The sequence below is a fragment of the Apteryx rowi genome, unplaced genomic scaffold, assembly GCF_003343035.1.
Source record: "Apteryx rowi isolate R43461 unplaced genomic scaffold, aptRow1 scaffold_714, whole genome shotgun sequence".
Classification (NCBI taxonomy): domain Eukaryota; kingdom Metazoa; phylum Chordata; class Aves; order Apterygiformes; family Apterygidae; genus Apteryx; species Apteryx rowi.
This window is the reverse complement of record NW_020450999.1, coordinates 61,276-78,382: the sequence shown is the minus strand read 5'-3', so window position 1 is coordinate 78,382 and position 17,107 is coordinate 61,276. Positions and strand designations below refer to the sequence as shown.

The 17,107-nt window shown below is 35.0% G+C and overlaps 1 protein-coding gene across 1 annotated transcript in view; it reads right to left on the bottom strand.

Annotated features, from left to right (window-relative positions):
- THSD4 (thrombospondin type 1 domain containing 4) overlaps nt 1–15,739 on the bottom strand; it is a gene marked incomplete at its 5' end in the record, with an annotated part of 243,529 nt that extends 227,790 nt beyond the window's left edge. The window contains one exon of the mRNA XM_026087391.1: nt 15,596–15,739. Within this exon, the coding sequence (XP_025943176.1) occupies nt 15,596–15,739 (144 nt within the window). The remainder of the gene's footprint in view (nt 1–15,595) is intronic.
- Between the last annotated feature and the right edge of the window lie 1,368 nt (nt 15,740–17,107).

Sequence of the window (17,107 nt, the reverse complement as noted above, 5' to 3'; positions counted from 1 at the left end):
AATGCGTCATACCATATCAAGCCTGTGCTGATACTGTAAAGCTGAGAAGTGTTCGGGGTTTTTTGTTTGTTTTTGTTTTGTTTTGGTCTTTTGCTATGTTTATCATAACAAGGTCATTTGTAATTGTTTGCAGTGATAGCTGCATGTCTTACCATAGTATAAATATATCAGACTAATTTTTAGGAATATTTTCTCACTTTTTATTATTATTGGGTTTTTTTATTCTGTGCTATTCTCGCACAAAATTTATACAGTCCAATCCTGAACAAACTGATATATCACAGCTTCTACTGACATAAATACAATTCATAAGCAAAAATACCACTTTCTCTATTGGGGTCTACTGACAATGTCTAGTTTCAGGCATCTAATTAAGGTCTTAGGGTATCCCTATATATTCAGCAGGGAGAAAGACATCTAGTTTAAATGATCCATACGCCCTTTTGAGAATCCTACCATAATTATAGCAATCAGCTGCTGAAAGTCTGAATAATTCCAAACACTCTAGCACAATAAACATAATCCAGTGAATCACAGACAAAAATTCTGCAACTAGAAAGACAGATCAAAATTATTCTATGGTATAACTGCAAAGTTTTGACCCACGCAGAGTAACAAGAATGAATATATATAAAACCAGTCTTCTTAACAGCTTTCTCCCCATTGCTTGTCCAGGTGTTAAACAGATCCCTCGCATCTGAGTTGCAGAACAGTATTTCTGTTGCAGCCCTCCTTGTTTCTATGCAATAAAATTTAAATGACTTTGTTTCCTTTTGCCATTTAACCTCTGAAGAAGGGTCTCACACTAGCTACGATTCTCTTTTACAATCACTTTCCTGCCTCCTCCGAATGAATTTCAACTGGTTGCATTTTTTTTGTACATTTTTTCTTTGAACTGCTGTGCTTTGTTCACTCTGATTTAATGTAATATGAAACAGATTTGGTTCTCTTGTTTACTTAAAAGGTGTCAACCATAAATTAGTAATTCCTGAATTAGAGGCATTACATGAATCACTTCACCTCAAACGCAGTATACAGTTTTTCATCAGTTTGCCTCCTTTGTGAATGCAGTACCATTATACAAGCTATCTTATTACAAACAGTCACAGCCTGTTTAGAGTATGCCCACCAATATTCTGGAAAAGAACTGTGAAAGAGGAATGGTTTTGAGTTCATGTTTATTTTGTATTTTTACCCACACATTTCTTCTTGTCTGAACTGAATTCACACATCATGGCAGAACACTAACAGAGCAGAAGCAAGACCACTGATCAGGGGCTCATACTTGTTTATGAACAATAGTGTGAAGGGACTAGTATGTTACTGAAGCTTTCTTAATAAAGCACTCCCAGACAATGTCCTTTGGTAGCATTTATATTGTCCTTTCAGAGTACATTCAAAAGATTTCACAGGATTTTATCTTGTTTCTTTAAAAGCGTGTTTGGTGCAGAACATGACTCTACTGGGAGGATTACTAAACTGGCATGCCCTGCTGTTTGTACTATGTACTCAAAACAATTGTGTTTATCTCTCTTACCTCCTACCTAGCAAATTCTGCCAGTTGTACGCCTCAGAACTACACATTTAAAATTACTAACATATCAACAGCTCCAAGCAAGAAGAGAAGCTTCAAATAAGAAAGTCAAACTAAGGAACTAGCATAAAAAGAGCTAACATATGGTCCAAAGAAGACTAACAGAAAAAAACTGACGGGCAGGAAATTATAAAGAACATTAGATCATTCTTCAGACTAGAATCACCAATTGTTTTGGGAGCAAAAGTAGAAGAGTGAATATACTCAATACTAGATCCAGGGAAAGTCAGCAGTCCCCAAAAGTTATCATTTGAGTATTCCACCCTGGCGAACACTGTCAAGGTAACAAGACATTTTCACTTGCAGCCTGATATATATTGATCTGTTTAATCAGGGGGGAAAAAAAAAAAACAAACAGGGCCTTATAAAATACAGTATTTTTATTTTCTATTCCATGAGGATCTCCAGCATTTTTGAAAAAATATATATTTTTTTAAGTTCTGATTTTAAAGAGATGTATTATTTCGAAGCTAGTGAAGAGGGGTAAATATCTTAAATGTAGTAAGACTGCCTAATGATGTCACTTACTCACTAGAGATAACATTTGGTTTCAGAACTACTCTTACAGTGTCACCGACAAGTCGGCTCAAAGCTGATATTCATTTTCTAACACTGTTATCAAGTATTAAGATGAACGTGTATTGCATGAGCAAGAATTACATTTTGCCTTTTTTGAAAGACATCTGAAACCGCAAAATCACTCTTAAAAAGAACTGGAGAAGTAAGTACAAATTAAGAGTCACACACAACCCTTACCTCCCTACACCTCCAGGTGCTTCAGAAAGGCAGATTAAATATTAATGTCCACAGGATAGAAAACAGAGGCACAGATAGAAGCACAGGGGTAATTAAGATTTGGAGTAGCCAATCTGTCGGAAACTTCTGCATTTATTTTTGTTCCAAACGAAACTAAAATATTTTCTAAACATTATGTTATGCAGAACATTTCAAAGCAATTTAAAAGCATTTTAGAATGTAGAAATTTTGAACAATTTTACAAAAATAGTTTTCAAACATTACAGAATGTTATAATTTCATTTTTTTTTACATTATTTCATAACATTCCAGCAATAAAGTGTGATGCAATATGAACCAGAAAAAATACTGAAACTTTTCTCCTTTTATATGGAAGCTGTTTCCTCTTTGCCTTATAAGAATAGTTACCTGAGATAATTTGATCTAAAAGTAGTAAGATGCTTCATTCAATTTTAAGCATCAGTTACCCTTAATTATACACTCTATTGATATGCCATGGAACTTAAAATCATAAACAAAATTCTACACAGTCTTTTAATTTTTGGATTAAGACTTTTTCAAGATGGAGATTTTACATCAGGTATTTGACACAGGAATTTTTATCACTTAATGAAGATGTTTAATTAGGTTTTTTCTAACACAAATATTTTAACTTTTTTTCCCCCCCAGAAGTTCTGGTGAAGAGATTTTAAACACACATTCATGATATTTTTCTCCACTACCTGGAGCCGCAAGCCGAATTTTAATGTTATTGAACTACATCATGTCTTTTCACAAGTCCCTTGTTAGGCTGTAGCTCAATGAAACAGTAAAATCTCGCTCTGGAGTTCCACATGTTGGAGCAAAAACTTTTGTGTCCACATACTATGACATACAAATCTTACATAAATTTATTCATTGTTTAAATTTCTTCAAAATTTTTGTGCCTAAGTTTATATCAGTTGGTTTTATGCCACATCTGTACTGTACTAACTTAAACTGAATCAAATAGTTTGCATGAAACTGAAAAAAAAAAATCACAGTACTAGCATAAACGTATCATATGGTCTAGATAAATATATTAAATGCCACTATAAGCCATGTCTGATCCAGATCAAATCTGTACTAGTGGGTGATACATAACTATACTAAAAATTGCACAACTCTACATTCAGATATCAGCTTCACTAAAGAGCTAGGGAACTCCATCCTTTGCATTATAAGTTCTTTCTTAGGACAAGAAGAAATACAAGGGGAGAAGTAGGAATATATATATATAGATAGATCTAGTGCTTACACTTTTTGCTTGGGCTGAACTAACCTGAAGGTTTTGCTGTTCAAGACTTCCCATCATCAGATTTTGCATCAGTTTTATTTCACTTCAAACATAATAAAGTTAGCCTTTCAATAACTTTTGCACACAGTAATTGTACTTGTTGTATATTAGCTACCAAAAGCAACTTATATTAGGTCATGGCCAAAGACAATATGCCAAAAATGTTATAGTGTTGTTTTATAACTGCACAAAGGCAGAATGGCTATGGGATGCTATGTGAAACCAACACTTTTTGGACAGCGAAGTCAAAAAACCTCACAGAGGCTCACTTACTCTCTGTAAAACAGAAAATTATGTGAACAAAGGAAAAGGGTGGCAAAAGGAGGTGTTTCTTTGCTCCCAGAAACCTGTTTCCTCCATTAACATCTTAAGGCCAAGCAGGTGTTTCCCAAAGCAATGCTTGGCATTAGCAAGTCATCATGAAGAGAAACAATGAAGAGTCACACTTCCAACAGCCAAGAAATCATAATGGTGTACATGAAAAGGCAAAGAGAGGAAGAACACATTCTACTGTAATTTTATGTATTTTTCCCCTTTTGTGGTTATTTTGAAAATTAACCCTTTTTCCTGAAATAAAAAGCCTCCAACAGAAGCTCCATATATAATAAGAACAAAATTAAATAAGGATCTGACAATAATGTTGATTAGACAAATTGTCATTCTCTGAACACATCCTACCTACTCCTTGAAATGGTCTTAATCAGGTTAATGTTAAATACCGATGGCCAGAATGCGCCACTGAGGCAAAGCCAGTGTTTCAGTTCCTGGGATTCCTCAGGCTGTTTCCCAAAGCCTTTGCATCTCAAGACATACAGCTTTACAAAGCTCCTGTGTAGTGGAGAATACACCCCACTCTTCTGAGCAATCCAGCAAGATAAACAAATGGCCACTGGCATTTTCTGTAATTTGGATGAAGGACAGATGTGGATATCCACGTGTCCTTGCTCCTACATTATTAATCCACGTATTAGGTTATTCCTCAGGTTATTATTGATAAAAATAAACATTGTAATCCCTAAGGAACAAGAAGACGACCTTCACAGAACCTAGCACTAAACAGATTGTTTGCCCCAAAGAACCTACAAACTAAACAGAAGAGGACAGAGAACAGACTAAAATCTGGCTCCAACTTTTAAAAAGCATGCCAAAAACATGGGCCTAGGACCCCTTTCTTTAGTATAGGGAATCAACAGTACACAAGTGAGTTGAGTTTCCTACAGAAAACAGACTCTTTACCTTATGAAAATCACCATTCAAAGCCTTCTATGGCTAGTCTATATTCCAACACTTCTGAGTTATGAGAATAACCCGAACCTATGAGAACTACACAGTTCTCAGTTCTGGCCTGTTACTCTGATAACGCAGTCATTAAGAGTTCCCTAATCTACAGTTACAGTGCAGTTTATAGTTCTGCTAACTGGACACTAGTGCATGTCAGCAGAGTTGCAGATGGGAGCTCCTTGCCTAATCATGTTTTTATATGATGCAGCTGTGCCTTGTTTGGCTACGCTTTCTGTAGTTGGCTGAGATACTTCCCTATGAAGTTTGCAAGGGTTTCAACACAATGTAAATTATTTTTTTTCTTAAAAGGCAAGTAAAGTTTCTACTGCTAGTCATTTTGCTAGTAAGGTTACTTACTGTGTGCATCATAAAACTGCTCAGATGTTTTCAGTTCAGACAACTTCAGAAGTTAACTGGAAGATAAAAATAAACTACAATGCAAGAGAAAGTGTAATATAAAAATGAGGAGAGAGAAAAAACACCTGTTTCAGATAGTTTTAAGATATCTCTATAATTCCTACCCAAACTGAATCGCAGGTGAACAGCTAAGCAATACTCTTGTAAAGTGCGCCACTATGTGGTTAACCAGCATCTCCACAAAGCAATTGTCATTTGCTTCACAGCTCCAGAACCACCTCTTCATTGTCTCCAAAATTATAATGAATCAGTGCTTATAGCTATAGCATCTAGTGTCCTAGATGTGTGGAAAGAATATATATATATATATGCAACGTATTTCTCCATAGGTGCATACAGTAAGCTACAGTCAAGGCCAAAATAATTAACAGCATTCTTTCCTCACACTTTTATTTATTAATAATCTCTCAGTATTCCACTAACATTGTTCTTCTGAACTTAAAAGTTACTGAGGAGGACTCACCCTGCTGGCTTCAGGAGAAGAGGAAAAGAACACATCAACTTAAAAATACGGGGGGGGGAACCACCAAAACACCATACCTACTTCTGCCTGACTGGCAAGTTGAAGAAGCCTATTCACAGACATTTTCAAACTTAAAAGCACTGTGAAACTTTAGAGCAATAAGAGAGCGACAGCAAAAGCATTATCAAAATAAGGCATATATTGTAATACTGAAAATGTGTCTAGGGCATATATATTAGCAACAAGCTACTGTGACACCAAATATCAATTCTGAAATAAAAAGTGAAATTCAGTACAGCCATAATTGAAATAGTCCAATCACTTTCCAAAATTCATCAGAAAGAACACTGTTCAAGTGTGTAGAAAAACAATTTTATACAAAAATAATGAAACTGATTAAGATTACTGCTGTAGTTCTTGCTTCTGCATAGGCAGAACATCATCAAGTTCTTCTTATTTTGTCTAGAGTTATTTTAAAATTATTTAATTGCTTTTAAAAATGATTTCATTAGAATTCAAAGTCTAGTCTAAATCAGGAAGTACATAATCATTTTGATGAATGAATAGCATGTTTGTAGTACTTACAATATTGTACATGGCCGTTACTGGAACATCGGAGAAAAATAAGAATGTAGCAAAACAATAAACAAATTGGAATATTTCATCATAAGCACATACACTTAAGTTTAGTTACAGGCCTACGCACAAAAAAACAAGCGTTAAGATCTCACCTCTCGTACCAGACAAGCTACAAGGTTTGTGTTTCCAATTTCGGGGCCAGATGAACCAGAGAACAGCAGACAGTGAAAGAAAGTCAGTCTCTGGAAGTTAGGAAATGGCTGCTGATAGGTTCAGAGGTACTCAAAAAGATACTGCTGCTCCTGCCTTCCTGCATGACTTCCTCTAATGGCCACAAAAGAGGGCCAGGCTTTGGAAAGGACTTTTGTACATACTGCTGCTTTAAAACCCTCCTTCATTATACATGGTTTATCTTTACTGCTAAGGTTAAACAACACTTCAGTTTTAAAAGGCCATTGTATCTGATATTGATCAACAACTCAGAGAAAACTAATAGTAATGTATTAAACATTCTGGTTAAGACACAGCTGTTTTGACAAAAAAACACGTGTCACAGGGAAGCATGTCAAAGGAGACCCAATTTAAGTGTGTAAGAAGTAAGATGATTTTATTCCAGGAGAACGAAAGCATGGGATACAGGACCTCAAAAAGGAAGAAGAGCTGTAGGATCAGAAAGTTCCAGACTGTTGTACAATTGTGACAATCTTATTTCAGAACCGTAAAGAAACAACAGATTTCAAGCAATATTTGGAAATGCCAAAGTCTTTCACATATCAATTCAGAATCGATTAAAAACAAGGTGTGTTCATAGGACACTCAATAGCAGAGCCAGAAAAATATTTAGATAATCTTGTCTTCCTGTCAGAGTATTGCAGTGCAGTCCCAGGAGTAAGAAGTTCTCCCTCTTCAGTGGAATAAGAACAGAAGCCTTTATAGCTAAATTCAAAATTACTGGAAACAAAGGTATAGTTTTTCTCCTCAGCAATGCATTAATTGCATGAAGTCTTTCTAAAAGAAAGGTCACTGGACAAAACTTACATTTAATGAATCTTCAGTATAACGGCTATGACTGCATTTTGTGTAACCGGAATCTCTAATTAAATTGAAGTTAACTGTGGTTGCCTCATGATCCGAATCCTTAAAAAGCAAGAAACACCTTACTTTCTACACATATAATCTTTATTTCAGATGAAAGTAAACATGACTCTCTATTGCATTCTTTACCCTATTTCTCACTTCATAATTTTTATTATTCTTATTATAGCATGATTTTCCATCTGTCATTTCAAAGATTAGGTAAACTCAAAATACTAACCAGACAACACACATAGGGACAAAATGGACTATTTTTTTAACAGAAGTCTTTTATTCTTGCTTTGGTAATGCAGTAAGATGTCCAACAGAGGGTGACAGAGACCACAAATTCCTTTAGACAACTTAAATACCTGATTTAAAACAAAACAGAACACTAACATAGGGTTAAGGAAAAGCTACCTATTGCCGCTAAAATTTGAATAAGCTTTGCTACTGGGGAGACATTTTCACTGTTAAGCGTAAATGCTGACAATTTCTCAGAGAAATACTCAGATGCATTAGATAGTACAAAACATAAATCAGTTGGTTCTCTAATTATTATATCCTTCAGCTACATCCCTGTTCACTCTACAGTGTGTAGACTGTTTAATCACTATTAAATATAATTTAAGAAACTTTTGTACTTCCTAAGTGAAATACAAAATCTCCAGTCCAAGGAAACAGGCAATACGTGTCACCAGTTTCACCAGAGAGTTTGCACCGGTGTGTCCACACATGTAACCAGGATGTCCACATATGATTTATCCCTATTTTGAAAGACGCTGAGCATCTGCAATAAGAGGCTGATCATTTGCCAAACTGTCAGATTTATGAAAAATACTAACCTTTTCATTCAAAGTATACTACTTTCTTATAACAACCAGTGCAAGGACTGAACACCACATAATGCAACAATATTCTCCCCTTGTCTAAAATAAATCCAAAGATCTTTCTGAGCAGCTCACATGCAGAGTTACATTTGTGGGCTACAGCAAGATTTTCCCTATATGCACTAAAGGGAAACAATAGGCATTTTAGCATTAGGTAACGTATTTGGATTATTTTATTCATCCCCCTTTTATTTTCCCTATTTCTACCAACGCTGGCATGCACATGGGAGGAAACTAGTTCTGGAAAATTATATATCTGGACCACAAGGCCATCTTTACAATTTTTAAATTTTGATATTTTATAGAGATTCTCCAGGTGCTTTTTGAGAGATGAAAGCCTTCTATCTTATTTAAATATACCAAATACATTAAACGAAACACTCCTTCATAGTTTGCAGAGGAAAGCTATAAAATGTTGACCCGAAAAATACAGCTTATACAAAAATGATGTGTTTATAAGGAGGTTGAGTTGCTTTTTTTTGATAGTTTTCTAAAAGCAATACCAATATAGGCACTTTCTTTCCAGTTTCCATATGTATTGCAAATAAAGAATCAAACTGCCATACCTTATTCTCTTATAAACTTTATTTTAGAAGAGACTTGCTCGTTACTAATACTAAATCTCACCTTTCATGACTGTTCTAGAACAAGTTGTAACGTAACTTCCCCCAACCCTCTGTAACCCAAACTGTAAAACCACATACTTCAAGGGACATACTTAAGTGCTGGCAGGATGGACATCAACAACTCTTCCAGTTACTGGCAAAACAGGGACAAAGCCTATGACACCTTTCACCCAGGTAAAACGCATCTAAAAAGAGTCATACCTACCCAGACTGACATTTTCTGGAGTATCTTGCACCATTGCTGAAGAAACCTACAACGGGCCACCAAGAGAGACAAGGACAAGGCATAAACTCCTCAAGCAGGACGAAGCAGAAGAGAATTGTGAACCACACACTTACAGTACTGACCAAATACATATAAACAACAAATGCTTCTACAGCTTCTCCCCTCTGATCACCCTGTAGCTTTGTTCTCATTTTTCTGGAATCTCTTAGAGACTTCAGTCACAATACAGTCTTAACACAGTAACACACAAAACAGTAATCAAGACCTGCAATATTAACTAGTTTTCAATGACAGGCTAATGTTATACCTCTGACTTATGTCCCAGCAAAGCTACTAAAAAGTTAACCTTTATTTACTCTTTAGCAAGTAACAGTCTCACCACTAAACAAACCAACAATCACACCCTAGTCATACAGATCTTACCAATGTTTGTTACAAAATACAACAAGGAATCACTCTGACACATATACAATAACACCACAGAACAACTGCATTTATAAAATGAAGGTAGTGGTAAGTGAATTCACAAATACGCTCAGATTGAATGTTATTAAATGAAAGCAAATTGTTGCATCTAAATAAGCCCCTATGAACATTGCCAGCTGGGGATTCTGCGTGGCAAGATACATTTGGACAGCCAGAAAACTAAAAAGCATACGGGGAAGGGTGCTAATGATTTCCCTCATTAGCAACTGGAAAGGCCAGAAGTTGAATCATGATCTGTATATCCCTGAAGTCTTGGCTTTGTAACTAACTTGTCTTAATCGTGGTAGTCTCTTGACAGCAGCAGATAATGATATGTAAACACTTCAAAGGAACGTTGTGATCAGTGAAGTTACTCCAGACTTGCCGCGAGATGAAACTGAAGCTGATCCCAAATCTTTTCAGACCACTTAAGCAGAAATTCATGGATTTTTTTTTAAAACTTACAGAAAGATGCATAATAAAATATTAATAAGAAGCAACCTGACAAAAAACAATAATTACTTCCATCTTCTTTAAATTTCACCTGCTTTCCTCAATGCAATCCTTATGAGAATAAACTTTTGAGAACTCACCTTTCAATAATTTGTGTTAAAAGTCATGAACCTAGGAAAAAAATGTAACAAGTCAAGAAATATAAACTACTCTAGCTACTGCAGGAAGACAAATAACAACAGTCCACGGGGGGGGGGGGGAACACACCACCACTACAGAACTCTTTATGTAGTCCTCTAAGCACAAAGCTTTCTTCTGTCTTGTGTTGTACCCATGATTTAGTTGTGTTCAGCTGTAAAGAGGTGAAAGGACTAGATCCTGCCACTATTTTTCATAATGAGTAGTATTCTCCAGTGTCACAGTTAATTACAATGAAAGAACTTGCCCTAGATTAGTAACTATTGTGGATTACAATACAGTAGCAGTTGATGTTCCAAAATTCTAATCCCCTCTAACAGAAGCCCTATTAACATAGGCAGAGTGAAAAATTTGGTCCACTGTGTGCCAGATCTATAAATAAAACACTTATTTTCTTTCATAGACCTTGTAAAGAAGCTAATTGGTTGATCTCTTCAAGTCTAACACCCTTGTTACAGTTTAAACTTGAGAATTTACATACCACTACCACCCAAAGGCCAGTAAATACAGCGCAACATAGACATGAACCTTAAAGAAAATATTTGTGTAACTTTCAAGCACCATAATTTTTTGGCAAGAATTCTTCATACCTTTCAGCTTCATTCCAAACCCGTTTCTTATAATCCAAACAGCTTTTGTAAGAGGACAGAACTTTACTTCTATGCTGAAAATAACCAGCACCTAAAAGCAGCTGTGCTTCTTCAAACCAATCTATAGTACTTGAGAGCTAAACAGCAGCAGAAGGTTGTTTCTACCTACTTTATCATCACATATATTAAACAACATGAGATGAGCTTGTTTGCTACCATATTAAAAAAGTCAAAAACCTATACATGATTTTCACCGTATGATATTTGTATCTGTTCAGAAAGCAATCCAGAATCAAAAAAATGGTGGTGATTACATTCTTCTTTGCTACACTATAGAGAGGTCAGCTCAGTGAGACCAGGAGGAGCCCAGTCTCCTCACCTGGGAGCTGGTAACAGAAAGTTGAGAAGGAATACAATAAAGACTGGACTTGCAATTTTTCTTTCTTAACAAGAAGCAAAGAACCAAATACAGTCTTGTTCTCAAGCCTTATGAAATCCTGCAGGTCCAAGTGACAAGATGGACCTGCTGCCTACACTGACTTCTTGAGGCTCAAACACCAAAAATGCAACTAGCAACAACACAATTAGGAATAAAATAAGCACAAACTAACAAAATGTATACCTGCATGGGGGAGGAGAAAGAAATAGGACAGATACACAAAATAATGAAAAAGAAACATCATCTGTAACACATTTTTGAACAGTATTTTTTCCACTATTAAAATAGAAGGACAGAACTGCACAATAGCTTAGGCTATATGCTTCATAATATACATAGGAATTCAAGTACTCCTCTTTCTAGTTAAAGCAACACAATTCAGTATTTTGAAATATGTACAGTCTAATGTGCAGTAGATTTAATAAAAATAATGGTAAACTATATACTACATCATGATATAATTATAATGCAGTTAACACATGTTCTGACTAAAGAATACTAAATGATCATACTGAATCACTGTCCTCTGCATTTTTCCCAAAGATAGGCAAAGGCAGATGCCAAGAGATGTTCATGCTAAAGCAATTAGAAAATATTTAATAGATTCAGAATCTTTCCAGAAGTTGAAAACAGTAAAAGGAAAGGGCTTTACTAGCAAAAAATTAAGATGGGAGTTGGATTAGAAACGTAAAAATAGGTTTAAAATAAATTTTCTCAGGGAAAAAAACAAAACAAAAAACAAACAAAAAGAAACAAAACAAAAGAGCCCACATTTACACAAATGCATACAGAAAAATCACACTCAATTTAGGATATACTCCTAGGGCTCAAACATAATGTGAGCTAGGCAGATGCACAATTTCACCTATTGTGAATCAAGAACTGAGTTTCTTTATGTTGTGGACTTGCACAACAAAAGGTGTAAGCATTTATGAACTGAATCTCATGTTTTGCATTATAAAATCACTTAAACACATATACATCAGAATTAAATAACTGTATTAACCTCCAAATGTTTGCACAAGACTTTTTCTTTTCTAATCCTACAATGTTTAGGTTACGCTCTAAATTACTAAAGAAAGGATTCAGCATTATGCAATTTCTTTGTTGTAACTTATCTGATGTCACCTGGCAAACAAAACATATTCTATCCTACTAGTGCACTAAATCAAACATGAATTCTATGATTTTTTTTTCTTGACAACATGAATGTTATGACATTAAGATTTATTAATCCATTACAAACCTTTTCAGCTAAATCAGTTAAAATGCATTTGTAAAGAAATCACTGATGTGCATTTGAGAAATAAGATTCGCAACTAAATCTTTAAATAAAACAGGGAGTATCACCTATTAAGTCAAGAAACAATATATTTATACTGAAAGAAATAAAACCTAGTTATGTAAGCCTCAAATTGTCCAAGAGATCTGCTGCAGTTAAAAATCCAAATATCCATGCTATTACTATGTGAACTTACATTTGTAATACTACCTTGGAAATTCATGGTAGCTATTTCCATAATTTTCAACTTTTGATATGTCCAAAAACTAAAATACGACTAGTCATAGGAGGCATTTCAGCAGCGTAGCAGCAGGAAGTGAAAGTGAGAAATAAAGAATAGAGTAGAATGAAACAAAAAATATTGGGCTTAAAAGAAAGGAAAAGGAAAGTAAAACAAAGTTCCTCATCATTCTGGAAAGACAGCATTCTCGTTTGGACTAAAATTTAAAGTGAACCTAATCTGAGTCATCATGTAGAACGTTCCCATTTGATCTTCTCCTATAGAAGTATCAATAAAATACGAGCTCAGCTGAAAAATCACCTTACAATTTTACTGAGATTACACTCATGAGTAGGGAGTGAATGGTTACAAATCAGAAGAATCAATCATCAGAAGTCAGAAAATATGTTTGTCTAATTAAAGTTCCTCTTTAAGGAAAAAAAAAATACAAACCTTTTAGTATTTTAGCTAAAGGTGTGTATATACTTACTGCATATCCCATAACAATATTTTGCAGTAACGCATACACTTACATGGTTAAGACCGACCAGACAAGAACAAAAATTAGGGAGATTTGTTTTTTATTTAAAATAGTGCTTTCTATATCAAAGCATCTTTGAGCACAATTCAGCTTAAACAGTGTTCTGTACTCTTCTCCCAAAGCAATTCAATGTTCAACGTTACTTCTGCATTATGGAGACTTACTCAACTCTCTAACTTTTCCCAGCTTACTCTTTAATTCTACTTTGCTATAGCAAGAACCACCACAAAGTGCACAAAATAAAGATCATCTTTATCTGTTTTATCTTGGCTTTCTCACAATAATTTTATTGCTTCTAAGGTACTGAGCACCACTACAAAACTGGTCCTACTTAAACTCTTTAGTAATGATATATTACACCAGTTAACTGAACATTAACTGAGCATTGCTGAGGAGCAGTTTAAACAGATACACAGAGACACTGATTCTTAGGACCATTTAAAAACTAAAAACCCCACAAATCTTTAACCTTAAGAAGGCTAAAGAGACATCTTACTGCTGTCTACATCTAATCAGACAGTACAAAGCAGATGGAGCCAGATCCTTCTTGAAGGTGTGCAGTGGTAGGTCAACAGAAGATGGACGCAATACAGGAAATTTCAATTGCATGAGGAAAAAAAGTCTTCATCATGACTATGCTCAAACACAGGAACAGATTCAAAACCCAACCTGAACAAGATCTCTCCAATATAGCTGCCCCTGCTTTGAGGAGGGTGATGAACAACAAGACCTCCAGCAAGTCCTTTACAACCTGAATTCTTCTACAGTTCTATGAATCCCAGGTTATATATTCACAGTGAGGATTTTAAATACATCCCAGGTTAATTACACTTTATTTACATGCAGCTTTGGAAAGTAGCGTTCTGTACAGGTAATCTGTGATTTTCAAAACTCAGAACAATATTCCTATTAGGCTGCAGAACACCACCTTTGCTTTCTATCCCAGAGCTCCAATACAAAAGTATCAGCATATATTTTTTATATGCACGTTACTGGGAAAATATAACAGCTGGAATACTAAACTTATTTTTCAGTTTTCTGAGTCATAGATCAGAACTGTAATTAAAACAATTTTCTGGCCTTTTCTGAATCAGTTTGAGATCAAGGGAGCCTTTAAAGAATAATCAGCTTCACACAGATCTATCATCTACAAAGAAACTCAAAGCTATGGCTTTGCTTGCATTGCTAAGAAATTCAGAACAGAAATATACATGGTGTTGTCCAGATGTGCACAAGTAAGAGGAATCTGGACACATAGAAGAAAAAGTTGTATTCATAAGAGATTTCCTCTGGCAAACTAACTATTTAAACTGGATTTGACCTTTCACTATTTGGGTTCATGAGTCACATGTGACCCACTCTGCTTCTTCTGTCAACAGATACAGGAAACATCAGCCAAGCATCAAATTTCACTTGCTGGTAATTTATTTTATACACATATTCACTGATCTTACTTTACCAAATTTACAAATAAACATTCTTTCAAACACCGTAACTTTTTGCTCAAGATTGCTACCATCTTGCAGAAAGCACAGTGTATTTATTCTTTACAAAGATAACTAGACAGCAGACTGTGTTAAGTCAAGCCAGTAGTGCCTCCTGAACCCTTGAAAAATAACCATTCATCCCAGTATTTTCTAAGAGAACATCATTGCTGAGTAAACAGACAGCCAATAAGACTTGAATCTTACAAATGGCAGACAAGCCAATCAGAAAAGACACACTGACATCAGTTAAAAAGCAATTAAAATAAAAATATAATTGAACAAACCATTACATTGCAGACTGAAAAAAAAAACCCTCCTCTCTAAAGACTGAACAAAGAAAGATATTTTTTCTTTTTTAAACTTCGAGTCTTTTTGCTCCGATTCTTTCATAGCTCTCTTTTATAGAAAGCTAAACATATAGAAAAAGCTCACTGCAAGTCACCTTAATCATGGCCAAAATACCATCTGTATCCAGTCTTTCAGCATTCCAGAGTTTCCTTTCAGTAGACAGAAAGGTTAGTTAAGAAATAAACTCAATAATAAAAGTTGGCATTTTTCACATCTACTGAAGAAAAAAAAAATTAACACCATTTCAAAAGTAACATTGTATCAGTCTGTTATATAAATTAAATAGGACACAGTCTACCAGCAGCCTTGCTAAAGACAGTGACCTTACTTTGCTAAAGACAGTGTCCTTACCTTGCACTGCCCTGCCACACAGATTGCTGTTCCATTTTGGTCACACGGTGTTCCATCTATTACTTTTTCAGCTTGTCTCACATAGAATCGGTAGCCTATTGCACGGCAATTCAGCTCACACTTCTGACTTCCCTTCACTGAAGAAAAAGACAAAAATCCCCATTACAGAGACTACAGCAGTAGTTTTAAAAAGGAAATGCACATTAAACTAACACTGAGATTTGAGAGAAAAAAAAACATAGGCAAAATGAATATAAATGTACCAAACATACTTAGTAAGAAAGCAACCCCAAGGTAAGCATTCCAACATACCTCGTAAAAATGCAAACAGTATCTTTTTTAATGACAGATGTTTTCCTAAATGATAAGTATGTTTAGTTTCAGAAAAATCTTTCCAAATTTAGTCTCTTCGCAGCATGATACACATTGTAACAAGTTACGACATGACATTTCCTAACTCCTCTTACGAAGAGTCAGCAAAATTTCACAATGATCAGAAGGATGTGCAATAAATTAGGCTCACACACAGAAATGAGGATTCTCAGAAAAGGGGTCTGTTCCTTAATCTTAAATATATGAATTTTTAAAAGTTCTTACAGACTTTTAGAGTGATAGGAATAATCTAATTATGAAATTGCTCTAATTATTTAGCCTGATTCTATATACAGACTAGCTCCTCCGAGCAAGTTTATTCTGTAGGCTCATAAGCTTTTCTCCTGCTCCTTCAGGTAGCTTGAGTATAAACAGATGGAAGACAACAACAGAGGGAAATACATATCAGGCAGCAAGTAGACAGTCTACTTCTGAAATATTTTTGGCCATATCTCCTCTTTCTCATGTCTGTGCTAGAAGCACGAAGGGCAGGGACAAATATTCATTTTTATTAGCAAAATATTTCTAAAGATATAAAGTTAAATAAAAACCCCACAATTATTTCTTAAAGAAGTCATTAAGAAATGAAATGCTAGAGTTGTATATGCTGGTTAAACAGAATTCTTTGATAGGACAATGACAAGCAAAGCACAAGGGACATTTAATTTTAAGCAGAAACCATCTTTGAAAAATCAGTGATAAAAAAAATAATGCACACATTTAAAAGGACATTGCTGAATTGGAGTTTAAAATGGAGCTAAAAACCACAATTTTCAGTCTTTTGTCCAGCAAAAGATATTCAAAAATAGAGCCACAGCTAATAGCTATCACAGATTCACATACCATCCTACGAATTTTGCTACATTCCAGTTTATCATCCAGGCTTTATCTCTAACTGAAAATCCTCTAGATTATAAAATTCTGAGAAAATCATGTGTTCTAATTGCTTATGAAAAACCTAGCACATTTTTCATTATTGAACTAAAAATTGAAAAATACTTATATTGTATGTTCTGCCCTTTTGTGAAGATTCAAAAGCTCAAGAACTGAAGAGCTCCTGAACAAGAAGATACTGCTATTAGTATCACACTCCCTCCATTTTCACTTGTTCATTTCAAGTGATCAGCTTCACACCATATA